Here is a 19,456-nt window from a genome sequence, read left to right on the forward strand (position 1 = left end):
ACTGAGTTAATAGGTATGAAAATTCAGGTCTTTGATATTTAAGGCTAAATTCTTTTCAGTGAAACCACACACCTTTTTATACTCCCATCAGGAACAGCCAGTCATCATCACTGAATATTAACTTGTTTTCGTCTTTGCCAATACAGTCATCCAAAAAGTAGAGGAAGGGAAGTAGTCTGTCAAATCTCTGAGTGATAGGACTGGAATAGACCGTTTGATCTAGTAACCCCAGGCAGGCCCACATGATACCCCAGATACCCCAGGCTTGCAGGTTTCTGGGTTATAAGACTCCTCAGCCTTCCCAGTGGCACTTGAGCAGAGCGGCAGAGACAGCGAGGAAGGGCAGTGGCGTGGCATCGCCCTGAAGATCACCTCTGAGAGGCAATTCCACCCCATGGAGCCACATCCAGCCATCCACAGTGCCTGTTACTACCGTTTGTCGCTTAAACGTGTGACCACTCCATTTTGCAGGAGGGCAGTTTGTAGCCTGGAAGAGAAAGGATAGCAAGTAAAGTGTGACTTAACAGCAACTCCCTCCTTTTTTGAACCCCAAATAAAATATAAAAGGGATGATGGCCTTGGTTTACCACACCTTCTTACCTACTCTTCAGTTGCTGTACTTGTAGGTTCTTGCTCTATTCCTGCATTACTTGAAGTTGCCCTTTTTTTAGTTCCTCCAGACATGAGCTGAATTTTTCTACATCAACCAGGCAGCTCATTTGGAAACTTGTAGCTGTGAATTCCATAGTCAGCTCAAAATCAGCCATTTCCCTTATCCCACTTTTTGCTTATTCCCTTATTATTTACATACATAGCTCCCTTAGCTGTAAACACTTCCAAAGGTAGGGACTGTATCTCTTCCCCCACCCCTCAAATCCCCTTGCAGCTTCCTAGCACAAAGCTTTCAGTGTAGTACTCACTCAAACATGAACCAAAGTGCAATTCAGAGAGGACAGCAGCTGCAGCTAACTCATCAGGACCGCCTGGCATTGACCGGATTACAGATCCTAGGTCTTCATTGCTTCATCACCTTTCTTAGTTCCCTGTAACTATTTTAATAGTAGACAGTTATTTAGCAGCTTAAGAGTGTTGGACCTCAAGAGTCTTTTAAGTTTTCTTCTCCCAAGTAGTTAGTAGAATTTGGAATACTTCCTGTGATCTGTTTGCCCTGTAACTGTCCCTTTATATGATGGAATATCTCCTTAATCAGTTCCAAAGGATGGATAGAACTGATTTGAGGGGAATCTCAGCCAGGGTCCTGGTAGGAGACACATGACGCACCTAAATTGGCTAATCTGAGGAGATTTTATTAATGAGACTATTTACAAGAAAGGTATGGGCAGGGTTTCTCTAGAAACCGCAGGGGACGGTGCAGTGCCCAGAGCTAGAAACCGGGTTACCATCTTGAGGCTTGTGGAAAGAAGACTGCAGAGCAGAGGAAGGGGGCGGCGCCACCAGAACCCAGAGGAGGAGATGACTGAGTTGAGAGGGCTGAGACCGTCCACAAACCCCCCAGACAGGAAGCCACCTTTTGTGGGCCTCCCCACTGGGGAACCAGAGAGCCTGTGGAAGGTCCGTACAGGTGGAGGGCACAGAAAGGTGAAGGAGAGTGTCCACTGGACCTGGAGAGGCTCAGGAGTACCATCTACCTTTTACAGTTAGGCTCTTTACTCATTAGGACTTTAAAAGAAGGAAATTTGCCAGCAGCTCTATATAGCTGTTTTTCTAAAGTGCTTTACAGAAAGAAAAAGAAGAATCGATGGCCAAGAGGGAGGCCACTGAGCTCATCTACCCACCGAACTGTTTTGATTCCACCTCTGTAGGTATCTTGAATGTGTCTCCTTCCCTCCACCGCACTTTCCCACTGCAATCGCAGTGCTGGCATCTTTCACCTGGCAGCTAGAGTTGGTCTCACCTGGTCTTCCCTCCACTTCATTCTCACATTGGAATGTTTGAAAAAGGCAGATCTGACGGTCACTCTTCAGTGACTTCTGATCACTTTGAACTCCCTAATTTTCTCACTGGAGCTTTCTGCCTGGACTGCTCATAGGCAGTCCTTTGGGTGTCCCCTCAAATACTACTCTCTGACCACATTCCCCCTCCCTCCCAGACTAATGGAGGTCCCTGTCTTTTCTGCTCCCTAATCCTACACTTAACACAGCATGAATCTACATTTTCAGTTTAGTATTTGTACTTACCTGTTAATTGCCTGCATCACCTCCACCCTGGCAGTGGGGTGGGGACTTAACATGCTAGCCCAGTCCCTCTGTCTCATGGGATTATGGACTGTCCTGCCATGGAGCCAGATTAGCTGCTTCAGAAATGGAAAATGCTTTTGGAACTAGGTTTTTTCGGTTCAGAATGGTAGCACCCTAGGTATGAAGATCCCTGGCCTTAAGACTTTCAGAGTCATAGATTCTCATGCAGTTGCCAGTGATTAAGCTCAGTGACTGATGCCTTTTTTTCTATTAGATTCTGTGGGGTGGCTCTTGGGTCCCACAATGACTATAAATCAATAAACCCTATTTAGTTCACATCTTGGATCGATAAGCCTGAGTAAAACTTAATAAACTCTGTTGTCATTAGTTTGGGGCAGAAATGGACTTTTTTGGAAACTCCTGCTATTTTTTGCTGAAGCAACAGGAAGTAAGTTAGATCATAGAGCATAGAGCTGATGAACCTGAGCAGGTTTGCCTGTCATTAGAAAACAGGTGATTGCTGTTCCCCTGGCTTGAGAGGCTTTTTTTAAATTTTGTTTGGTGTTTTTTGAGGAGAGGGTTGTAGGATTTAACCTAAAGTTGAAAGCCTTCTGTTAATGTACAAGGACAGTAGCTAAATAAATATCATTAAAGAGTTAGCCATGTGTGTATTAGTCGCTCAGTCGTGTCAGACTCTTTGCAACCTCATGGACTGTTGCCCGCCAGACGCCTCTGTCCATGGAATTCTCCAGGCAAGAATGCTGGAGTGGGTAGCCATTCCTTTCTCTAGGGGATCTTCCCAACCCAGGGATCTTCACCCAGGAAGTTTTGTGATTGTTTTGGTTATTTCTGATTAGGAGTTTTGATACCATTAGTAAAGGTTTTACTGACTTAGGGAAGCTTAACCAGTCTGTTAGTCAGTGGCTGCCAAGTGGACCAAGGGAACCATCCACCCCTCCGTTTGCCTAATAGCAAGTTGGGAAGTCTGCCAGGTTCCTTCCATTCAGAGTTCTATGCAAGCTGAGCAGAACTAAAGATGCATACGATGTAACCTGAGCTTGGGGCTGGGGGAATGTAACCTTCCTCACACTTCACCTGGGCTTCCCTAGTGATTCAGATGGTAAAGAAGGCACCCACAATGTGGGAGACCTGGGTTCAATCCCTGGCTTGGGAAGATCCCCTGGAGGAGGGCATAGCAACCCACTCAAGTATTCTTGCCTGGAGAATTGCATGGACAGAGGAACCTGGTGGGGTACAGTCCATGGGGTCACCAAGAGTCGGACACGACTGAGTGACCAAGCACACTTCACCCAGGAAGCTTTCCTGTAACCCCTACACAGGACTTCGGTCTTTCCCTTTGGTGTTTGGAACTCAGACATTTTCTGTTGAATCAGTCCTTGCCATAGTACCCATTAATTCCCCCCTCCTGGCTTCCCCCCATGGTGCTGCCACAGGCGTTTCAGCAGACTCCCCGCTCCCTGGGGAGGGAAGGGTGGCTGTGGTGTCCTCAGTTCACCTGGCTCGGGGCTTAGCGACCTCGTTCCTGGCAGGCTGTGGCAGGATTGTCGAGCTTTTCACATGCACGGCATTTTCTCTGTTGCAGCTCCCTCATATTTATCTTTGTCTCTGTCCACCGTGCCGCCACCGCCCCCACCAGCTGCCCCAAACCTCTGTGGTTGAAATCCTGACACTCTTGAGAGCATTGCGTTCTTCTATTGAGCACTCAGCTGTACCAAAGTAATAGGTCTGCAAGTCGCCAGATACAGAAGACAGGTATTTTGAATGGAAACTCTTGGTACCCCTTTGGTATATAAAGAGTTTATTTTGGGGTACAGTCTGTGCATTTAGGTTTCACTGCCTCCAGATTCATCTGGGTGGAGTAATAGTTACATAAGTGTGAACGACCTTCCTGTTTTGTTAAAATGTCATGGGCAACTTTCTTAATGACAGCCAAACCTGGAGAGGTTGATAAAGAGTACCCAGTCCTTTTTTTTGTTTTTTGTTTTGTTGTTGTTGAATACTGAAATATTTCTCAAAGAAAGAAAAATAATCTGCTTTTGGTTATTCTTATAATTATTCTTATGATAATTTGGTTAGTCTTGTTAATTGTTCATCCTCCTACGTATGTGAACATTATAAAGGAAATCTTTCATTTAAAAAAAATGCAGGAGTGATCCTGAACTCTTAATATAGTCAATCATGGTTGTATGTGTGAGAGAGAAAGCGCATATGGGCGTTTTTCTTTCTGCATCATCTTGACTGCCATTCAGAAGGGAAAAGGTGAAGATCTTCATTACTGTCCTTTGTAAGCCTTTTGCTGGAGGAGTTGTAGCTATAAAATTAACAGCCTGCCAAAGTAAGTCACTAGCCAGACATGCATGCTGAACCAGGCATCTTACTGGTCCAGGAAGTGCCCTTGCTGAGGGCTGTCAGTCGGGACGCATGTAGAGACCTTCCCTCCCTAGTCCACCCAGGATATACCCTTTCATCAGTCATACTGAAATTTCCCTTCCCTGCCTACCCACCCCACCCTTTCTACTATTGTAGCTTGGAGAAAGTTAGAAGCGGTAGTGTTGTGGGAAAGATTAGGGGTACTCCCTTTTGAAGTACTCCACATGGTGCTTAAGTTACAGAAGATGGATTGCCTAATGCTGTTACTTCCTTTATTTTGCCTCTCTTCCTTGGGGGGAACAGGTTCATGACAATCAGTCTTCTTTTGAGGGTCTTCTTAAGAGAATTACTTTCACAAGGCATTTCATGCTAACGTGTAATGTATGGTGCCCTTTCTGTTGTCCCCAGGCCCAGCCAGCTCTGATCCTATGTGCATTACTTAGAACACCTCCCCCCCCCCCCCCCGACATACAAATCAGTTCCTCAGAATATGCTAGATGCCATTCTGAGGACTGTGGAGAATATCGATGAGAGTGGCATGGAGCCAAGCTCTTAGGGTGCTTTGCAGTTTAGAAGAGGACTAAGCATTCGGGTGCAAGTACTAAAACCGCGGTGGGTGAGGCGTGAGTAGACGGGGAAGCGGGAAGGCGTGAGACTGTGGATGTGGAGGACTGTGTTTAGAGGTGGCTGAGTTGACTAGCTTGGCAAACTGAAGGGTTCATTTAGAGAAGTGGGTGAGAGGGACAGAAAGGAGTTGGTGGCTAAGTTATGAAGAGTGGAACACCAAACTGAAAATAACTTGGACCCATAGGAGGCTCCTTAAGACTTCTTAACAGGAAAACAGTGGTGTTTGAAGTGATTCAGAGCACCAAATATAGATTGAGGTCACACCTGGTCAGTCTTAAACTACAACACCTGGACCTTTGGGAGGCTTGGCCTCTTGATCCATCAGTATTTCTCTTTTGAACTGATCTCCATTAATAGCAGCTGCTTAGGGAGGGTAGCAAGATCTCTCTTGGGCAACAGGAGAAAAGGCACTGCGTAACTGGTTGTATTCAAGTGGGATTATACAAGTGATGAGTGATTTTTACCAGTGGAAGGTTTAAGCGTTTTCTGGGCAAAACCTAGCATGCCTGTGTCACTGGTGGTCAGAAAGTATAGTTGATCAACAAATTGCCCTTTGGATTTCTTTAGTTTGGTAAATAGAATCCTTTCTTAAAAGGAAAGTAACGTAAAAAATTAAGAATTTAGGGCTTCTTGATCCCCAAAGAAATGAATCTTCTGGAAATATCCATTTCAAAGGGAACAAAAACCACATTTCATGGCACAGATATTATATTTCTGTTGAAAGAGTTCATCACCATAAAGCGAAAATACTCCCTTGATGTGGTATCATTACATAAATACTTTTTTAAATGAGTAGATTTTCTTTTAATAAAACAGCATAATTTGGTGTTTACACACGTTTTTATAAATCTGCCAAAATTGAGAGAGTTTAAAAACTTTATATATACATTTCTTCTCAACTTTCTGGTCTTTAAGGGCCCATTACCTGTCAACTGCCTTGATGGGGTCGAATGGCACCCGGCGTGTTTTTGCAGAGCTGTGGTCTTGCATCGTGGAGATGGCCTGCCGAGAACTGAGGACTGCTCTGTGTGCTTGCGTGAGCAACTCAGGTTTCTGTGGGGCCAGGAACCTTAATTATTAAACTGCATTTAAGTTGATCATCTCATCATTAAAATTCAGAGTAACTCATCTACAGTGTGGGTGTTTTTCATGATTTGGCACACAGTAGAGCGAGCAGCGTAGCCAAGATGCTTTTCATGTTGAGCAAAAACTATAACAGATGGAGCTGGTGATTGTAAAGCACTTACTTAAAGTGTTCAGAATGAATCAGTGTAGTTTGAGGCCGACACAGTCATCCATACTAAGGGAGTCTGAGAAGCCGAAGAGCATCCTAATAGTTTCTAATAAAATATGTAACAGGCTGAAGAGAACTGATTTTAAATGTCTGTCCCAGTACTGATACCCTAGCCCTGTACAGTTGTTCTTAGGGTTATAATCTTTAAAAAAGCCTCTGTGTGTGTGTGTGCACGCGCGCGTGTGTGTTTGAAATTATGTGGTAGGATCACCATAGCTCTTTACATTTGTCTTCAAGTCAGGGCAGTATTTCAGTGTTGCCTGAGTGGGATTGGTTGATCTTTAAAGAGCTGGGAAACCTCACTGCCTTATGTAGAATTTCTGTAAAGCAGGGACCAGCTGTACTAGTATTTTTATTTTTATGTGGTGAAAGAGCTTAAATATGTAATCGTTTCTATCTTTTTTGTACAAATGCTGTCTCTTATACATTGCTTCACAAACCAATACAAAACTTGGAATAATTTTTCCTCAGGAAGTGTTGAACCCCGTGCAAGCTGTTAGAATGAACGTTGAAAGCTTTGATGGGTACTGTTCTAGAACTGCACGGCTTTTTTGTCTTTTTAAAATCATGGTTTCCTTATTTTGTTTGTTTATTTACAAATGACTGGATGTGTTCGGGCAAGAAAGTACCCCCTCCCATATTTCAAAATACAGCAGTCTATAAACAAACTTTACCATTTCTCTAAAAGACACCTTTTTTCTGTAATTTGTATAGAAAATGCAGTGCTGTTCTTGTCACCCAGGATTGGTATGGAAGGAGCAGAGAAGGGAATTACCTACAGTAATGCTCAAACTCTGCATTTAAAATCTTTTTTGAAGTCAGCACAGAAGTCTCATGCTCTCTTTTCACAGTGAAACAAGAATCCCAGTTCTCTGTTATGTGTGTGCTGTTGGTGCCCATGGACAGCGTTACATCAGAGATACCTAATTCAAATAAAACTCAGTTCCCCAGGATTGCCATGTCTTTTTAGATCTAACACTGCTAATACGCAAGGCAGAGTAACTATCAGGAAGTAAGTGTGTCCACGACAGTGGCTGATGCTGGCTCTGTGCTGATTGCTGTTGCTGCTCCTGCTCCGTCGCTCAGTTGTGTCTGACTCTCTGCGACCCCGTGGACTGCAGCCCACCAGGCCCCTCTGTCCATGGGATTCTCCAGGCAAGAGTACTGGAGTGGGTTGCCATGCCCTCCAGGGGATTTTTCCAACCTAGGGACTGAACCCTGGTCTCCTGCATTGCAGGCAGATTCTTTATCACTGAGCCACCGCTGCTTATTCATTTTCTCATTTAACCCTCTCAGTGGTAGGTATTATCACCACTTTATAAATGGGAAACCAAAATCTTAAAAGTGGTTGTTTGCCCAAGGCCACACAGCTCCTTGTTGGTGAGGTTGGAATTTGAACCCATGTGAGACTGTCAAATCCTGTCACATTAGGTGTATCCTAAGGGGTCTGAGACCTGAATCTTTGATCTTTGGCTTTTTTTTTCTTTCTTCTTTTTTAAACTATTTGAAAACCTTTAAGTTGGCAGTATAAATGGAAATTTGCATTGCCTTTAGAATAGTCTCAGATTGGGGGTGGGGTGGGGGCAATAGTGAATCATGTTACCAAAATTATATAATACAGAAGGGGTGGGAGGAGGGAGGTTCTAGAGGGAGGGAGTACATGTATACATATAGCTGATTCACTTTGTACAACAGAACTAACAACACTGTAAAGCAATTATACTCTAATAAAAGAATACATATACAGAGTATAACATGTGGAATCCTCTGAGTTATCATTTGTGCAGAAAGTTCTTATTTTCGGGAATTAAATTTTTTCACAGGTTAGTGATGTCAGGCTATCATGGAGGGGGTTTCTGAAGCTTCGCTGTCTTCTTTTCTGCTCCCCTGTGTATTTTCGGTGTGAAAAGTTTGTACTGGAGGTGAACAAGGCCCTGGTGTGTGTTGCTTACAAGTAAATTGGACTATAATATTACTGTTCTCTTGACCAAAATATTTCTTTCTGTTGAAGTATGATATACATATAGAAAAATTATATATCATAAGTGCATGGTTCAGTGAATTTTCAGCTTGCAGGTTTATCAGCTTCCAAGTTGAGAGATTTAGCTTTAGTGACAGCTCAAAAGCAGCCATTGTGTCCCTTCCATGGAACAGACTGCAATAGTTTTAATTCTCCTCTGCAGACCTCAGACCATTCCTTATCTTATAGCTTTCTTCCTGATTGTGGCTATAATCTTACTTTCAGTCTTTTTGCAACCAGAAGAACAAATGAAAGCTTCACTAAAACTTCTCTTCCTCCTCTCATAATCTCATCTCTTGATCAGTCTGCTTCCGTTAAACCAAAGTGTTTTGATGGTTACAAAGTCATCACTCGAGGGAATATAGGGGTTGGCATAGGACATGCAGCTGTGGGGTAACAGCTAAAAACATTCCTTGGAATTTTCAAACCAGAATGAAAGTGTGGTGGTTGAACTCAATCATCTCTTTTGTTAAGAGGTCTTGAATGAGTGAAGGGTGAGTTGCCTGTGTTTCGGGGAAGTGGTGAGAGGAGCAGTCTGCTCCTTCTCAGAACTCTTCTTGGGCTTGATCAGATCACTTGAGGAGGGTGGGAACTTCACCTAAAGCCACAGCACATTCAGCATGGTCTCTGTAAGCACAGACGCGTCTGGTCCTGGTACCCTTCTCGTCTCTGCTTTAGACTCACTTATGTCAGTTTATGCCTGTCACTGTTTCAAGCATTTAAACTTAATTTTCAACTCTTAAATGATGCCATCCTGGGCTCTCATGGTTTGAGTGTGAAAGCTGATGTACCTGCTGGGTGGGAAGCCTTGGTCCTCACTCTTGGTGACCCTGGCTTAGCAAGGCCCATTCTCCTGCGCTCTGTCTCCTGCAGGACCAGTGTTTGTTTAATTTATGGAGTATGGAGATTTAGAGGCAGTACCGTGGCTTTCTGGCAAAGTGATATTCTGGATACTAGAATGTTCCAGAGAACTAAATTTTTAGCCTCCCATATTCAAACATTACATTAAAAATAATCTAAGTGTTGGGAAGTTCCCTGGTGGTCCAGTGGTTGGGATCCTGGGCTTTCGCTGCTGAGGCCGGTTCATCCCTGGTTGGGGAACTGGGATTCCACAAGCCAGGCAGCCAAAGAAACGATGATGATCTCAGCATATTAGTTCCATATTTCCCCACCTTCTTGGGTGAAGAGCGTATTAAACAACAAGTATTAATTTTGTTCTGCAGAAAACCATAGTTCTAAAAGTGGTTCCAAATCTAGGGGTTTACTTGGAGTTTCTTTTGTTGTTGGGGTTGTAGGCATTTTTTCAGGGGGAGGTTTGCCTCTGTCTTAGGTGACAAGAAGAATGTACAGTTCCAAAAACTTGGTGTGTAGCACCTTTGTTGCAGGGTTTTTAGTCACAAATTAAAACTGGCCTTTTTTACCTTACTCTGTCTTTAGGTCCAAACAGGCCGTAATGCTTTATAGGATAATTACTAGACCACATTTTTCTTCCGGCCCTTCTTTTTGGTGGACACGAGAACCCTGGCCTGAAGCGCCTGTGCTCGCGGACCTTCTGTGATGAGGTGGATTAGCCGTGGTGTGCACGGCCAGGCAGACACCGATGTCATCGTGCAGGGGGCGCCTCAGGAGCCCTGTCTCCGGCCACCCTCGGGGTGCGGGTGCGCGTGCACGTCGCACTTGCCTGGCAACAGAACAACTTCTCTGTTCACAGTACAGTTTTTGAAAAAATTTTAAGGGAAAATAATGAAAAAGGTTTTCATCTGAGTCTGATGGGATTTACCAGTAGCTGATTTTTTTTTCCAGCTCTCTATCACATGTGTTAGCCCTTGCAAGATTTGCTGCCTTGCCTTGTGCACACTTCAGCTCGGTGACTCACTCTGAGGACTGCAGGTTAGCCAGCATCACCAGTAGGCACCAGCTTTGTAAGACTCCTTGGGTGCAGCCTCCTTCCAGAAGTGAATCCACTGGGAGGCATCTTTAGTGCAGCTTCACTGTTTGTTGGTATCTATCAGTCTCATCTGTCCTTTCCAAAATTGTATCTCACTTTGAAATGCCAGTACTACATGTACACCAAACAATCCAGGTTGTAAATTGGCAGTGAGTCCAGCATTGTTCAGCATTATGAATAAATAATTTCTAAAAGCATTTTACCAGCTTCCTTTTAGAATTTTGCTGCGTGGGATAGATTTACTACCACCATACTAGTCAGCTCATCAGCATTTTCCTGTGTTAGCTGTTTTGAAGTTGGGCTCACATTTCAGTTTCTCTTTTTAAGTTAATAGCTTTTTAAAAATGCCTTATACCCTTTGCCTTTTGTTAGAAATCTGGGATTCAGAGGGTGGATTTTATACTGTGCCTAGCTCTATTCCGGTTCTTTTAATACTCTGCAGATGACAGGATCTTGGCCTGACCTGTCCATTTAAGTCCGTATTGGAGAGCACCTCCCTTCGAGTTCTGAAAATCTATGTGGTCTTCGCTAGCTCGTAACCTTGGATTACATCACATTTCTAGGTCTGTTTTCACTTTGTAGAGTGCAGTGGCTCAGTTGTATGGTCCCTGGGTCTTTCCCCTAATTAGACTGGCTGGTGTGCTTCGAGCATGCTCTAACTCTGCCCTTGAGGATAAGGGAAGTAGGCCTTGCTGTGTTTCTTCATTAAAATGCGCTTTTCCCTTACAAGGTCACATGGTGGAGCCTGCAGGTGGCAGCGTGACGGTGGCTGACCCACACTTGGGGTAACCCAGAGCCAGTATGGGGAGAACCCGGGTGGGGTCTCATGGTGGAAATGGGCTGGGAGACCCCCGGGCAGGGCCTCAGCGCTCTGTTGCCACGCGCCTCTGCAGTTAGGCCTTCCCTGTCCCTTCCTTCTCTGGTCAGTGCTTGCTCTTCTCCAGAATCTCCTCGCAGAAACTCACCTTTTTTCCTTTCCTTTCCTTTTCTGCTGAAGCTTCGATGCTAGATTTTTAGGAGCCTGAACCTCTCATTTCCAGAGACAACTTCTCTTTTTAAGTTGCCATAACTCAGCTTGTTGGAAATCACGTTTGGCATCCATGTGATCATACTCCAAAAAAATACCTTTTACAAACAAACCCAAAAGGCACTGTAATCATCCCCATGGCTTCTCACCCAAGAGTGAAAAGGAAATGACTGTTTTCTCTCCTTGTTTGAATTCCTTTCAGGTTTTGAATGAAGAATGTGATCAGAACTGGTACAAGGCAGAGCTCAATGGGAAAGACGGCTTCATTCCCAAGAACTACATAGAAATGAAACCACATCCGTAAGTTGGGCTCTGCTTGACCATTCAGGGTCAGACACGCCTGCTTGTTTCTAACTGTTTTTAAAATTGATATCGTCGGGGTGGATGTCATACTTTTTATTATGTTTTCCCAGGGAATTAACAAAGCGCGTTGATTTTCCATGTTCTTATGAGTATACAACGAGAGCATAATAGTCAATAATGGTCTATGTTTTCATTGATAATTGTCAGTGATCTTCAAATGATAAAACAGGTCCATTTTTATTCTTCTGTGAAACCTTTGGTGCCAGATGTGTTTTGCATTTTGCAAAAAATGCCAGATTCTGTGCTTATTGAGTTTTTAGAAAAGGTACTTGTCACATAGTTTGGTATTGATATGTTTGATTTTCCAATGGGACCATGTCTTAATAGTCTTGATACCACCAGAGCACAGTACTGGGCCTATAATTGGTTCTCGGTCAGTGTATGCTGTAATAACTGCCCTAGCCTCCAGTTGAGTGTTCCCACTTCAGAGAAAACAACAGGCTGCTGAGAACAGTGGGGAAAAAATTTGTTTTTAGTTCCAGAACCTTTTCTGTTGCTGTGTGACAGGGTGGGGTCCTGGGAGCCCTTACAGGCCACTTCCCTCCCACCCTTCTCTTACCCCCTCTTGTGTTATCTCTGCTCCCACCTCAGACACAGTCGTTTTCTTGTATGTCAGGGAGAACCGAGGCTTTCAGTGCTCGGATTAGAATGCCGCTGAGACATAAAGAAATGGTAGATCTTACCTACTTGTTTTAACAACAGAATGGTAAAGAAAACTTTTAGATGACTGCCCCACCTCGAGTGGCAGCCCATTATGTCCCTCTCCCTCATTGTCACTGTTCTGATGTGTCCCTGTCGCTTCTGTTCCCCCGGATACTGGAGCAAAGATCTTTACCTCCGCTTGTCTCACACAGATCTCCCATCATCTTACCCAGGTGCCACAGAGTGCAAAAGGGCCTTGACCGTGGTACAGCTCATTCTGCTCTATCCTGCAAATTGAGACGCTTCCAGTATTTCAGTTTTAAAACCACTAATTGATGAATATAATTCTCATCTTTTTAAATTTTAGTTTATTGGAGTGTAGTTGATTTACAATATTGTGTTAGTTTTTAGATTCCTTTTTCGTAAAGGTTATCACAGAATATTGAGTAGAGTTCCCTGTGTCATACTGTGGGTCCTCATTGGTTCTCTGTCTTACATGCAGTAGTGTGTGTACATCCCAAGCTCCTGATGGATGAACATGGTTCTCATTATAAAAGACTAACAGTGGAGAAAGCTATAGAGCAATGTGAGTTTCTCCCCATAGATGTTCCCCTGTCACCAGCAAGTGAAGGGAGTTAAGTGCTCCCTTATGAAACGGATCGGCTCTGAGATGACGCTTTGCCTTCCATCAAACAAAACAAATGACTCAGGAGCTTCCCCCAAACCATCTGTCAGGTTCATGTTTTGGTCACGAAATTCTTCCGCAGTTTTCATGATGTGCAGAGACCGACCTTGGTACTGGGAAGTTAGGTTCTGTAGTTAAATTATGGTATAATAAAATGTCTACAAAATTTGTAGGAAGTTCTTGAGAGATCACGTCCAGGAAGCCATCACCTGCAGAGTGAGGGTCGGGTTACCCTTCAGTTTGGTCATGGGAAGAAGCCTGTGAATATCTATCCTGTATGATACAGCACTGTCTGTAGTGAAGCATCTGTGGGGTCTCCCAGGAAATTGCTTATACTTCAAAAAGAACCCAGCACCTTCTGATTTCTCACTGAATGTTTCATGGAATGATTTACAAGAAGAAAATCAGTCTAATTTGTAAAGGACATTTTTCTAGTTTTTGTTTGGAACTTGGACTGTCTTATATCTTTGTAGCTATATGAGTTTGATCTCTCCCCACTTCCCCTAAAAAGATACTAGATTCCTTGAGGAATTTTTGTCTTCTGCTTTTATATATACCCTTGCAACTCATGCCTTGCTTCTGCACAGAGTAGCTAAGTAGTTTTGAATTGATACTCAGACCCAAATGCTTGTAGAAAGGCTGGGACTGATTTGTACATGACAATAAAAGCCAAAGTACTAAATACTCAGAGGCGTTCCATGGAAGAGATTCCTGGCCCCTAGTCAGTGTACTGATAATGTCCCTCATTTGAGGTCCCTGTAACGTTAGATTGGCAGGTTTTAACATGTAGCCTTGCCTGGGTTCCTAAAATGTTGATGCAGGTAGTGGTATCCAAGACACTCCAGGAGACAGGCAGGTCGTCGCCGACCCCTGGGACGTGCACCAAACACACTTCTGCGCTCTGCGGCCTCTTAGGTTCCGGAGTTGCTTTGGGGACTCTGCGGGCTTCTCGAGGGCTGCATCACAGGATACACCCCTCAGGAAAGCATTTGGGCAGTGGTCACTGGGAGTCCCGCAGGGCTTCCTACCTCCCAGTCCATACAAAAGCCAAAGATGTGCACGTCTGTTCCTGCAGTACTTCCTTCGGAGATCCAGGATCTGCTCAAGCTTTTCTGTAAAGGGCCGGATAATAAATATTTTAAGCCTTACGAGCCATATGCAGTTTCTGTCATGTCACATATTCGTCTTTGTTTGAATTTTTTTTAATAACCCTTAATATTTTTTTAATAGTCTCAGATTTAAAGTCATACCAAACCCAGACAGACTTAGGCCAAGGGTCATATATAAGTTTGCTGACTTCAGCGGTAGATCCAGTGATAGCAAAATCAACCTAAGTTCCCTTTCATTTTCATATTTCAAGGCTGAAGGGGAATTCAGCAGAACATCAGGCTGTAATTTAATATTAAATAAATTGTCTGCAGCTCTAAATCCTTGTGTTTTTTTTTTTCAGATTGTTTCAGGTGACTTAGGCATTTCAGATCTGACTGTTGAAAACATAGGAAGAGGTCATCTTCCTTGGATAGCTGCGGTTACTGGCCTGATGGTTGAAAAACCACTCTCATGCCTGCTCTTGTCTCCCCACTGTAGGGAACTTCGGAATAATAATTGATCAGTAAGCATCGAGTTCAGGCCCCGTGGTGCTTCCTTCCCAGACTCTGACTGGAGGGCAGGCAGTGCTCATCCATCCAAGCTCTGAAAAAGGAAACCATAGTACAGAAGAAAAGACCACAGCCCTGAACTGGGGGGTGTGGTTGACCTCTTGGGCCAGTGTGGCGACGCAGAGCTGCTCTGTGACTGGATGTCCAGCAGGGTCAGGGCTGGCTTCAGAGCTGTGGGAGAGCACGGGGCACCCTCCCCTCTCACCCCTTTTAAAGTTTTTGTTAGGGAGGAAGAGGGAAGTTTAAAATGGAGTATGACCTAATACAGCATTTGAGCTAACAAATTAAACACAGACTGCGAAATGATTGTTGGCATTAGTGTTGCAGCATGAGCTGTATATACTGGGGTGGATCCAAATATATGCTCTTCATATTAAATGCGTGTGGATGAACGCCTGTGGGAGGTAATATAGACTTGAATTGGAAATAAGCTGCTGCTTCCCATGGTATTATAGCATAAACCCGTATTTTTTTAAAAAGCTTAAAAAATTTGACCATAGCCATATAGTTCCACATAAATAATACCTTTCATTGCGTTCATGCTCAGTCATGTCCAAGTCTTTGTGACCCATGGACTGTAGCCCTGCAGGCTGCTCAGTCCATGGAATTTGTCAGGCAAGAATACTGGAGTGGGTTGCCATTTCCTCCTCCAGGGGATCTTCCCGATCCAGGGGTTGAACCCAGGTCTCCTGTGTGTGTGTCCTGCATTGGCAGGTGGATTCTTTACCACTGAGCCACCTGGAAAGCCCAAACATCACCATTGAAACAGTTAGTTATAAACAACGTGAAATGCTAAGGAAGTGTACATGGTATTAAATGCTTTAACTGAGAGTGACAGCTGTTTCACGTAGCATAATATCCCTTCTATTGTGAGACATCCTTTCTCTTGGTGTAGGGGTTGGGGGGTGTTTAGTGAAAATAGGATCAGACACCAAACTCGCCAACTAATTTTCTGTCTTTCAGTCTGGGTGCTTATACTAAGGTGTGTTTACTTTGTAAAAATTCCAATCAGTACTTTGTATCACTACAGAGTTGGGTTTTTTTAAGTTGAAAAAAAAATTAGTTAATTTTAAGCTGGGAGCAAAAAATCACTGTATCTGTATCACCGTGTGCCATAAGGGGAAGGTCTAAACACACACACCTACCTGCCAACAATCACTACCTCTGGGGAGTTTGGGAGAAAAGTCTTGCTTTTTATTTTTATTTCACGCACATCTAAGCTATTTTAATTTAGATCCATTACTTACACCTTAAAAAAGGAAGACAGTGGAGAAGGAAATGGCAACCCACTCCAATATTCTTGCCTGGAAAAGTCCATGGACAGAGGAGCCTGGCGGGCTGCAGTCCATGGGGTTACATGACTGAGCATGTGTGCCCGAGGGTGGAGGGAGATGGGTTGGTAGCAATAAAGTGGTAGAACTTAAAAAAAAAAAAAAAATGGAAAACAGGAAAATGCCTGCCTGGTGGGAAGATGGCTGGCAGTCTATGAGGATAGAGAGTGACTGTTGAGGAGCTTCACTCCACCTACCCCTCAGCCCAAGGACTGCCGAGGGCGTGTGCGCTGTCCACCCGAGAGCACAGACCGAACCAGAAAGCACCTACAAGGTCGCAGCACTGGGAGCTGTCCTTTCCTGGCTGGCCGTCATTCTGCTCTGTTACTGCCTGATTTCTCTGGTGTGGCCTTCCTTCCAGGCACTGGAGGACTCACCCTCGAGTTCTTTGTAGGCACAGGAAGATAGGTGGTACTAGCTCCCCAGCAGCTTGGCAGTACTTTGCCTCCAATGAGGTAGACACAGGCTGCAGAGTTCAGGCCTGTTTAAAGTCACTAATGGCAGCTTCTGGATGCACCCTTCCCAGCAGCCCCATCTTTCTCTTTGAATTTTAGCAGAGTGTATTGTTTCAGATTGAAGGCAAAAGGAGAAGAGGACGGCAGAGGATGAGGTGGTTAGATAGCATCACCAACTCAATGGATATGAACTTGAGCAGACTCCCGGAGATAGCGGCAGACAGGAAAGCCTGGCGTGCTGTAGTCCATGGGGTTGCAGAGAGTCAGACGCGACTTAGCGACTGAACAGTAATGACAGTTATTTCAGAGACATCTTGCAGTGTAGTCACTTATAAGTAAGATAGATATATGTTAGATTTTATAATTTTAAAGGACTCTTTGGTACCTTTGTTATTCTGGTTTGCACATTTAATGCATGTCAATCAGATGAAGCAGGTAGGTCTTTATCAGCTACAACTGGTGTCAATTGTTTTTTTTAAATAGAGAACCTTGTTTTCACAGTCATCCGTCCTAATTCATCATGGCTTTCCTGTGACAAGTGAGGCGCCTGTGGCCTGAAGCTGTTTTAGAGATCTCTTCTCCTCTTCCTTCGGGCCCGCCCCAGCTGCTCCTGCCCTTTTCCATGACTTCACCCTCTTTTCTTGTGACCCCAGTGAATCAGCACTGGGAGAGGAGACTCTTAACTTGCTCCAAATGCAACTAGCTGGTTCTGCACTGGGTAGACCATAGCATTCCTGGTGGTTCCTGAAAACCAACCTCTGAGCCGTGACGGCAGAGAGAGGCCTTGAGAGGAGGGTCTGCCACAGCTGCCCACAGGGGCTGCTCCCTCCCAGCCCGAGTCTCTCCCCTTGGTGTGCTTAGAAGTGGCCCAGCTTCTGGGCCTTCTCTTCATCCCACTGTAGAGGCTGCTGCCTTATCAAGTGGCTGCAGGAAGGTCTGTCTCACCCTAAGTGGTTCATCCTGTGCTCAAAACGATAGATCTGGGCTTTCCCCCGGTGCCTTGCTGATGAGTCAGCTGGGGGCCCACTGGGCTTTGGCTCAGGAGGCCCATCTTTAAGTGTCTTCGTCTGTAGAAAGAGTGGCCCACAATCGTGTCTTATGAGTCACTTTCTGGAGAGTGGGGAAGGGAGGAGACGGTTGAAGGGAGACTGTACCCCTCGCAAGCCAGGACGGACGTGTGCTGACAGGAGGGCTGAGAGGGAGGCCCTTCCCCCGGCGAGGAGTGTGCTGTTACGTTTGGGAGGCTGGACATCCCGTTTCTTTGTAGGGAAGCAGATGTTGACTGGCTTGCCTTCCTTCCTTAGGTGGTTTTTTGGCAAAATCCCCAGAGCCAAAGCAGAAGAAATGCTCAGCAAACAGCGGCATGACGGGGCCTTTCTTATCCGAGAGAGCGAGAGCGCTCCTGGGGATTTCTCCCTCTCCGTCAAGTAAGTATTTCCTGCTCTAACTGCCTGGAATCCTGTCTGCAGCTGATGGACATTGTGAAGCCAGGGGCCAGGTGTCTGGCTCCACACACCAAAGGTGGCAACCTAGGAGAGGTTTTGTCTAAACAGCCTGTTATAAATCAGAACACTGTATATTAAAATCCTCATTTCTGGCTCCTCTTAAAAGTTGTCTCTCTCAGCACTGGATTTAAATTCCTGTGTGGAAACGGTCTTCAGTTGCTGAGCAGCTGAGCATCAGAGAGGAAACACACTTGTCAGTTCTCCCCAGGCCCCACCACCCCACAGTGCTCACCACACACCCGGCTCTGACAGCAGCTGCTCACCATGTCAGCTGCCTCGTGCACCTTTTCCAGGTGTCCAGCTGAAGCCTGCCAGCATCAGCAAAAGGTGACCACAGGAGTTTGGGGGCTTTTTGCTTTTCCCAGGGGTAAATTTAAATGTGGAAGGGAGCTGGTATGCAGGGGAGAAAGGCAGGGAGTCATACCACCATGGGGATCATGGAGAATATAAAGTGGAACTTTGAGAATTCTCAGCTAATCACTCCCCATCCGCGACATAAGGATGTGACTCCAGCTGTCCTTTCCATGTGTGTTTGACTCTCCGTTTCTAGTTCATGTTACAGGAAACCTGCCTCTGCCCCCACCCCACACCCAGGAATCATACTGACCACCTCATCATTTATATGATGCAGGGCTGATTAGATTAAAACTCAGATCACTTTAATATACATTTAAAATGAAGACTGGAAAACAATTTATTTGCCATTTACAAATGATATCAAGATTTTTCAGTTTCAGAAATCAACTCAATATCTTGTTTCATTTTAGGACCAAATGTGCGGTTAAAGTGTTGGGTTTTTTTTTTTTTTTTTTTTAACTGTAGGTTTAAATCGAAAAATTTTTGTGTTCCTTTTCTCTGTGAAGATGTGGGAGGTGGTTTCAGGTAACATTTTCAGTGTTCTCAGCTACATTTCCAGTATAGTTTGGGTTTAGTTCCATCATGAGAAAATCAAGCCATCTGATTATCACTTTTCCTCTTGTAGCAATGGCTTTTCTTTTTTCTTCTTAATAGGCTTTACTTTTTTAGAGCAGAATTTATGTTCACTGCAAAAGGAGTGGAAGGTACAGAGATTTCCCGTGTGCCCCTCACTCCCACGTGCAGAGAGCAGCGGCTTTCTGATGTGCCTGATTAAACACATGCAAATGAGGATCTGGTGGGCGAGGAGCACCTTGAGGTGGATGAGTTTTATGCTTCTCATTAACTTGCGTTTCCTCCTCTTCCTTACGTCTTACACAGACCCAGGTATAAACCCAACTGTGGAAGATGAGGAATCCAGGCAGCTAATCCTTGAATGGTGTCCAGAAGCCCCTGG

The 19,456-nt window shown here is 44.6% G+C and overlaps 1 protein-coding gene across 2 annotated transcripts in view; it reads left to right on the forward strand.

The window, feature by feature from the left end:
* Positions 1–19,456, forward strand: part of GRB2 (growth factor receptor bound protein 2) — a 65,748-nt gene that overhangs the window by 42,083 nt on the left and 4,209 nt on the right. For both annotated transcript variants that reach the window (XM_070479976.1, XM_070479977.1), the window contains exons 3-4: positions 11,708–11,805; positions 17,944–18,066. In XM_070479976.1, the coding sequence (XP_070336077.1) occupies positions 11,708–11,805; positions 17,944–18,066 (221 nt within the window). The remainder of the gene's footprint in view (positions 1–11,707; positions 11,806–17,943; positions 18,067–19,456) is intronic.

This window comes from Odocoileus virginianus, chromosome 17 (genome assembly GCF_023699985.2).
Source record: "Odocoileus virginianus isolate 20LAN1187 ecotype Illinois chromosome 17, Ovbor_1.2, whole genome shotgun sequence".
NCBI classification, from domain to species: Eukaryota; Metazoa; Chordata; class Mammalia; order Artiodactyla; family Cervidae; genus Odocoileus; species Odocoileus virginianus.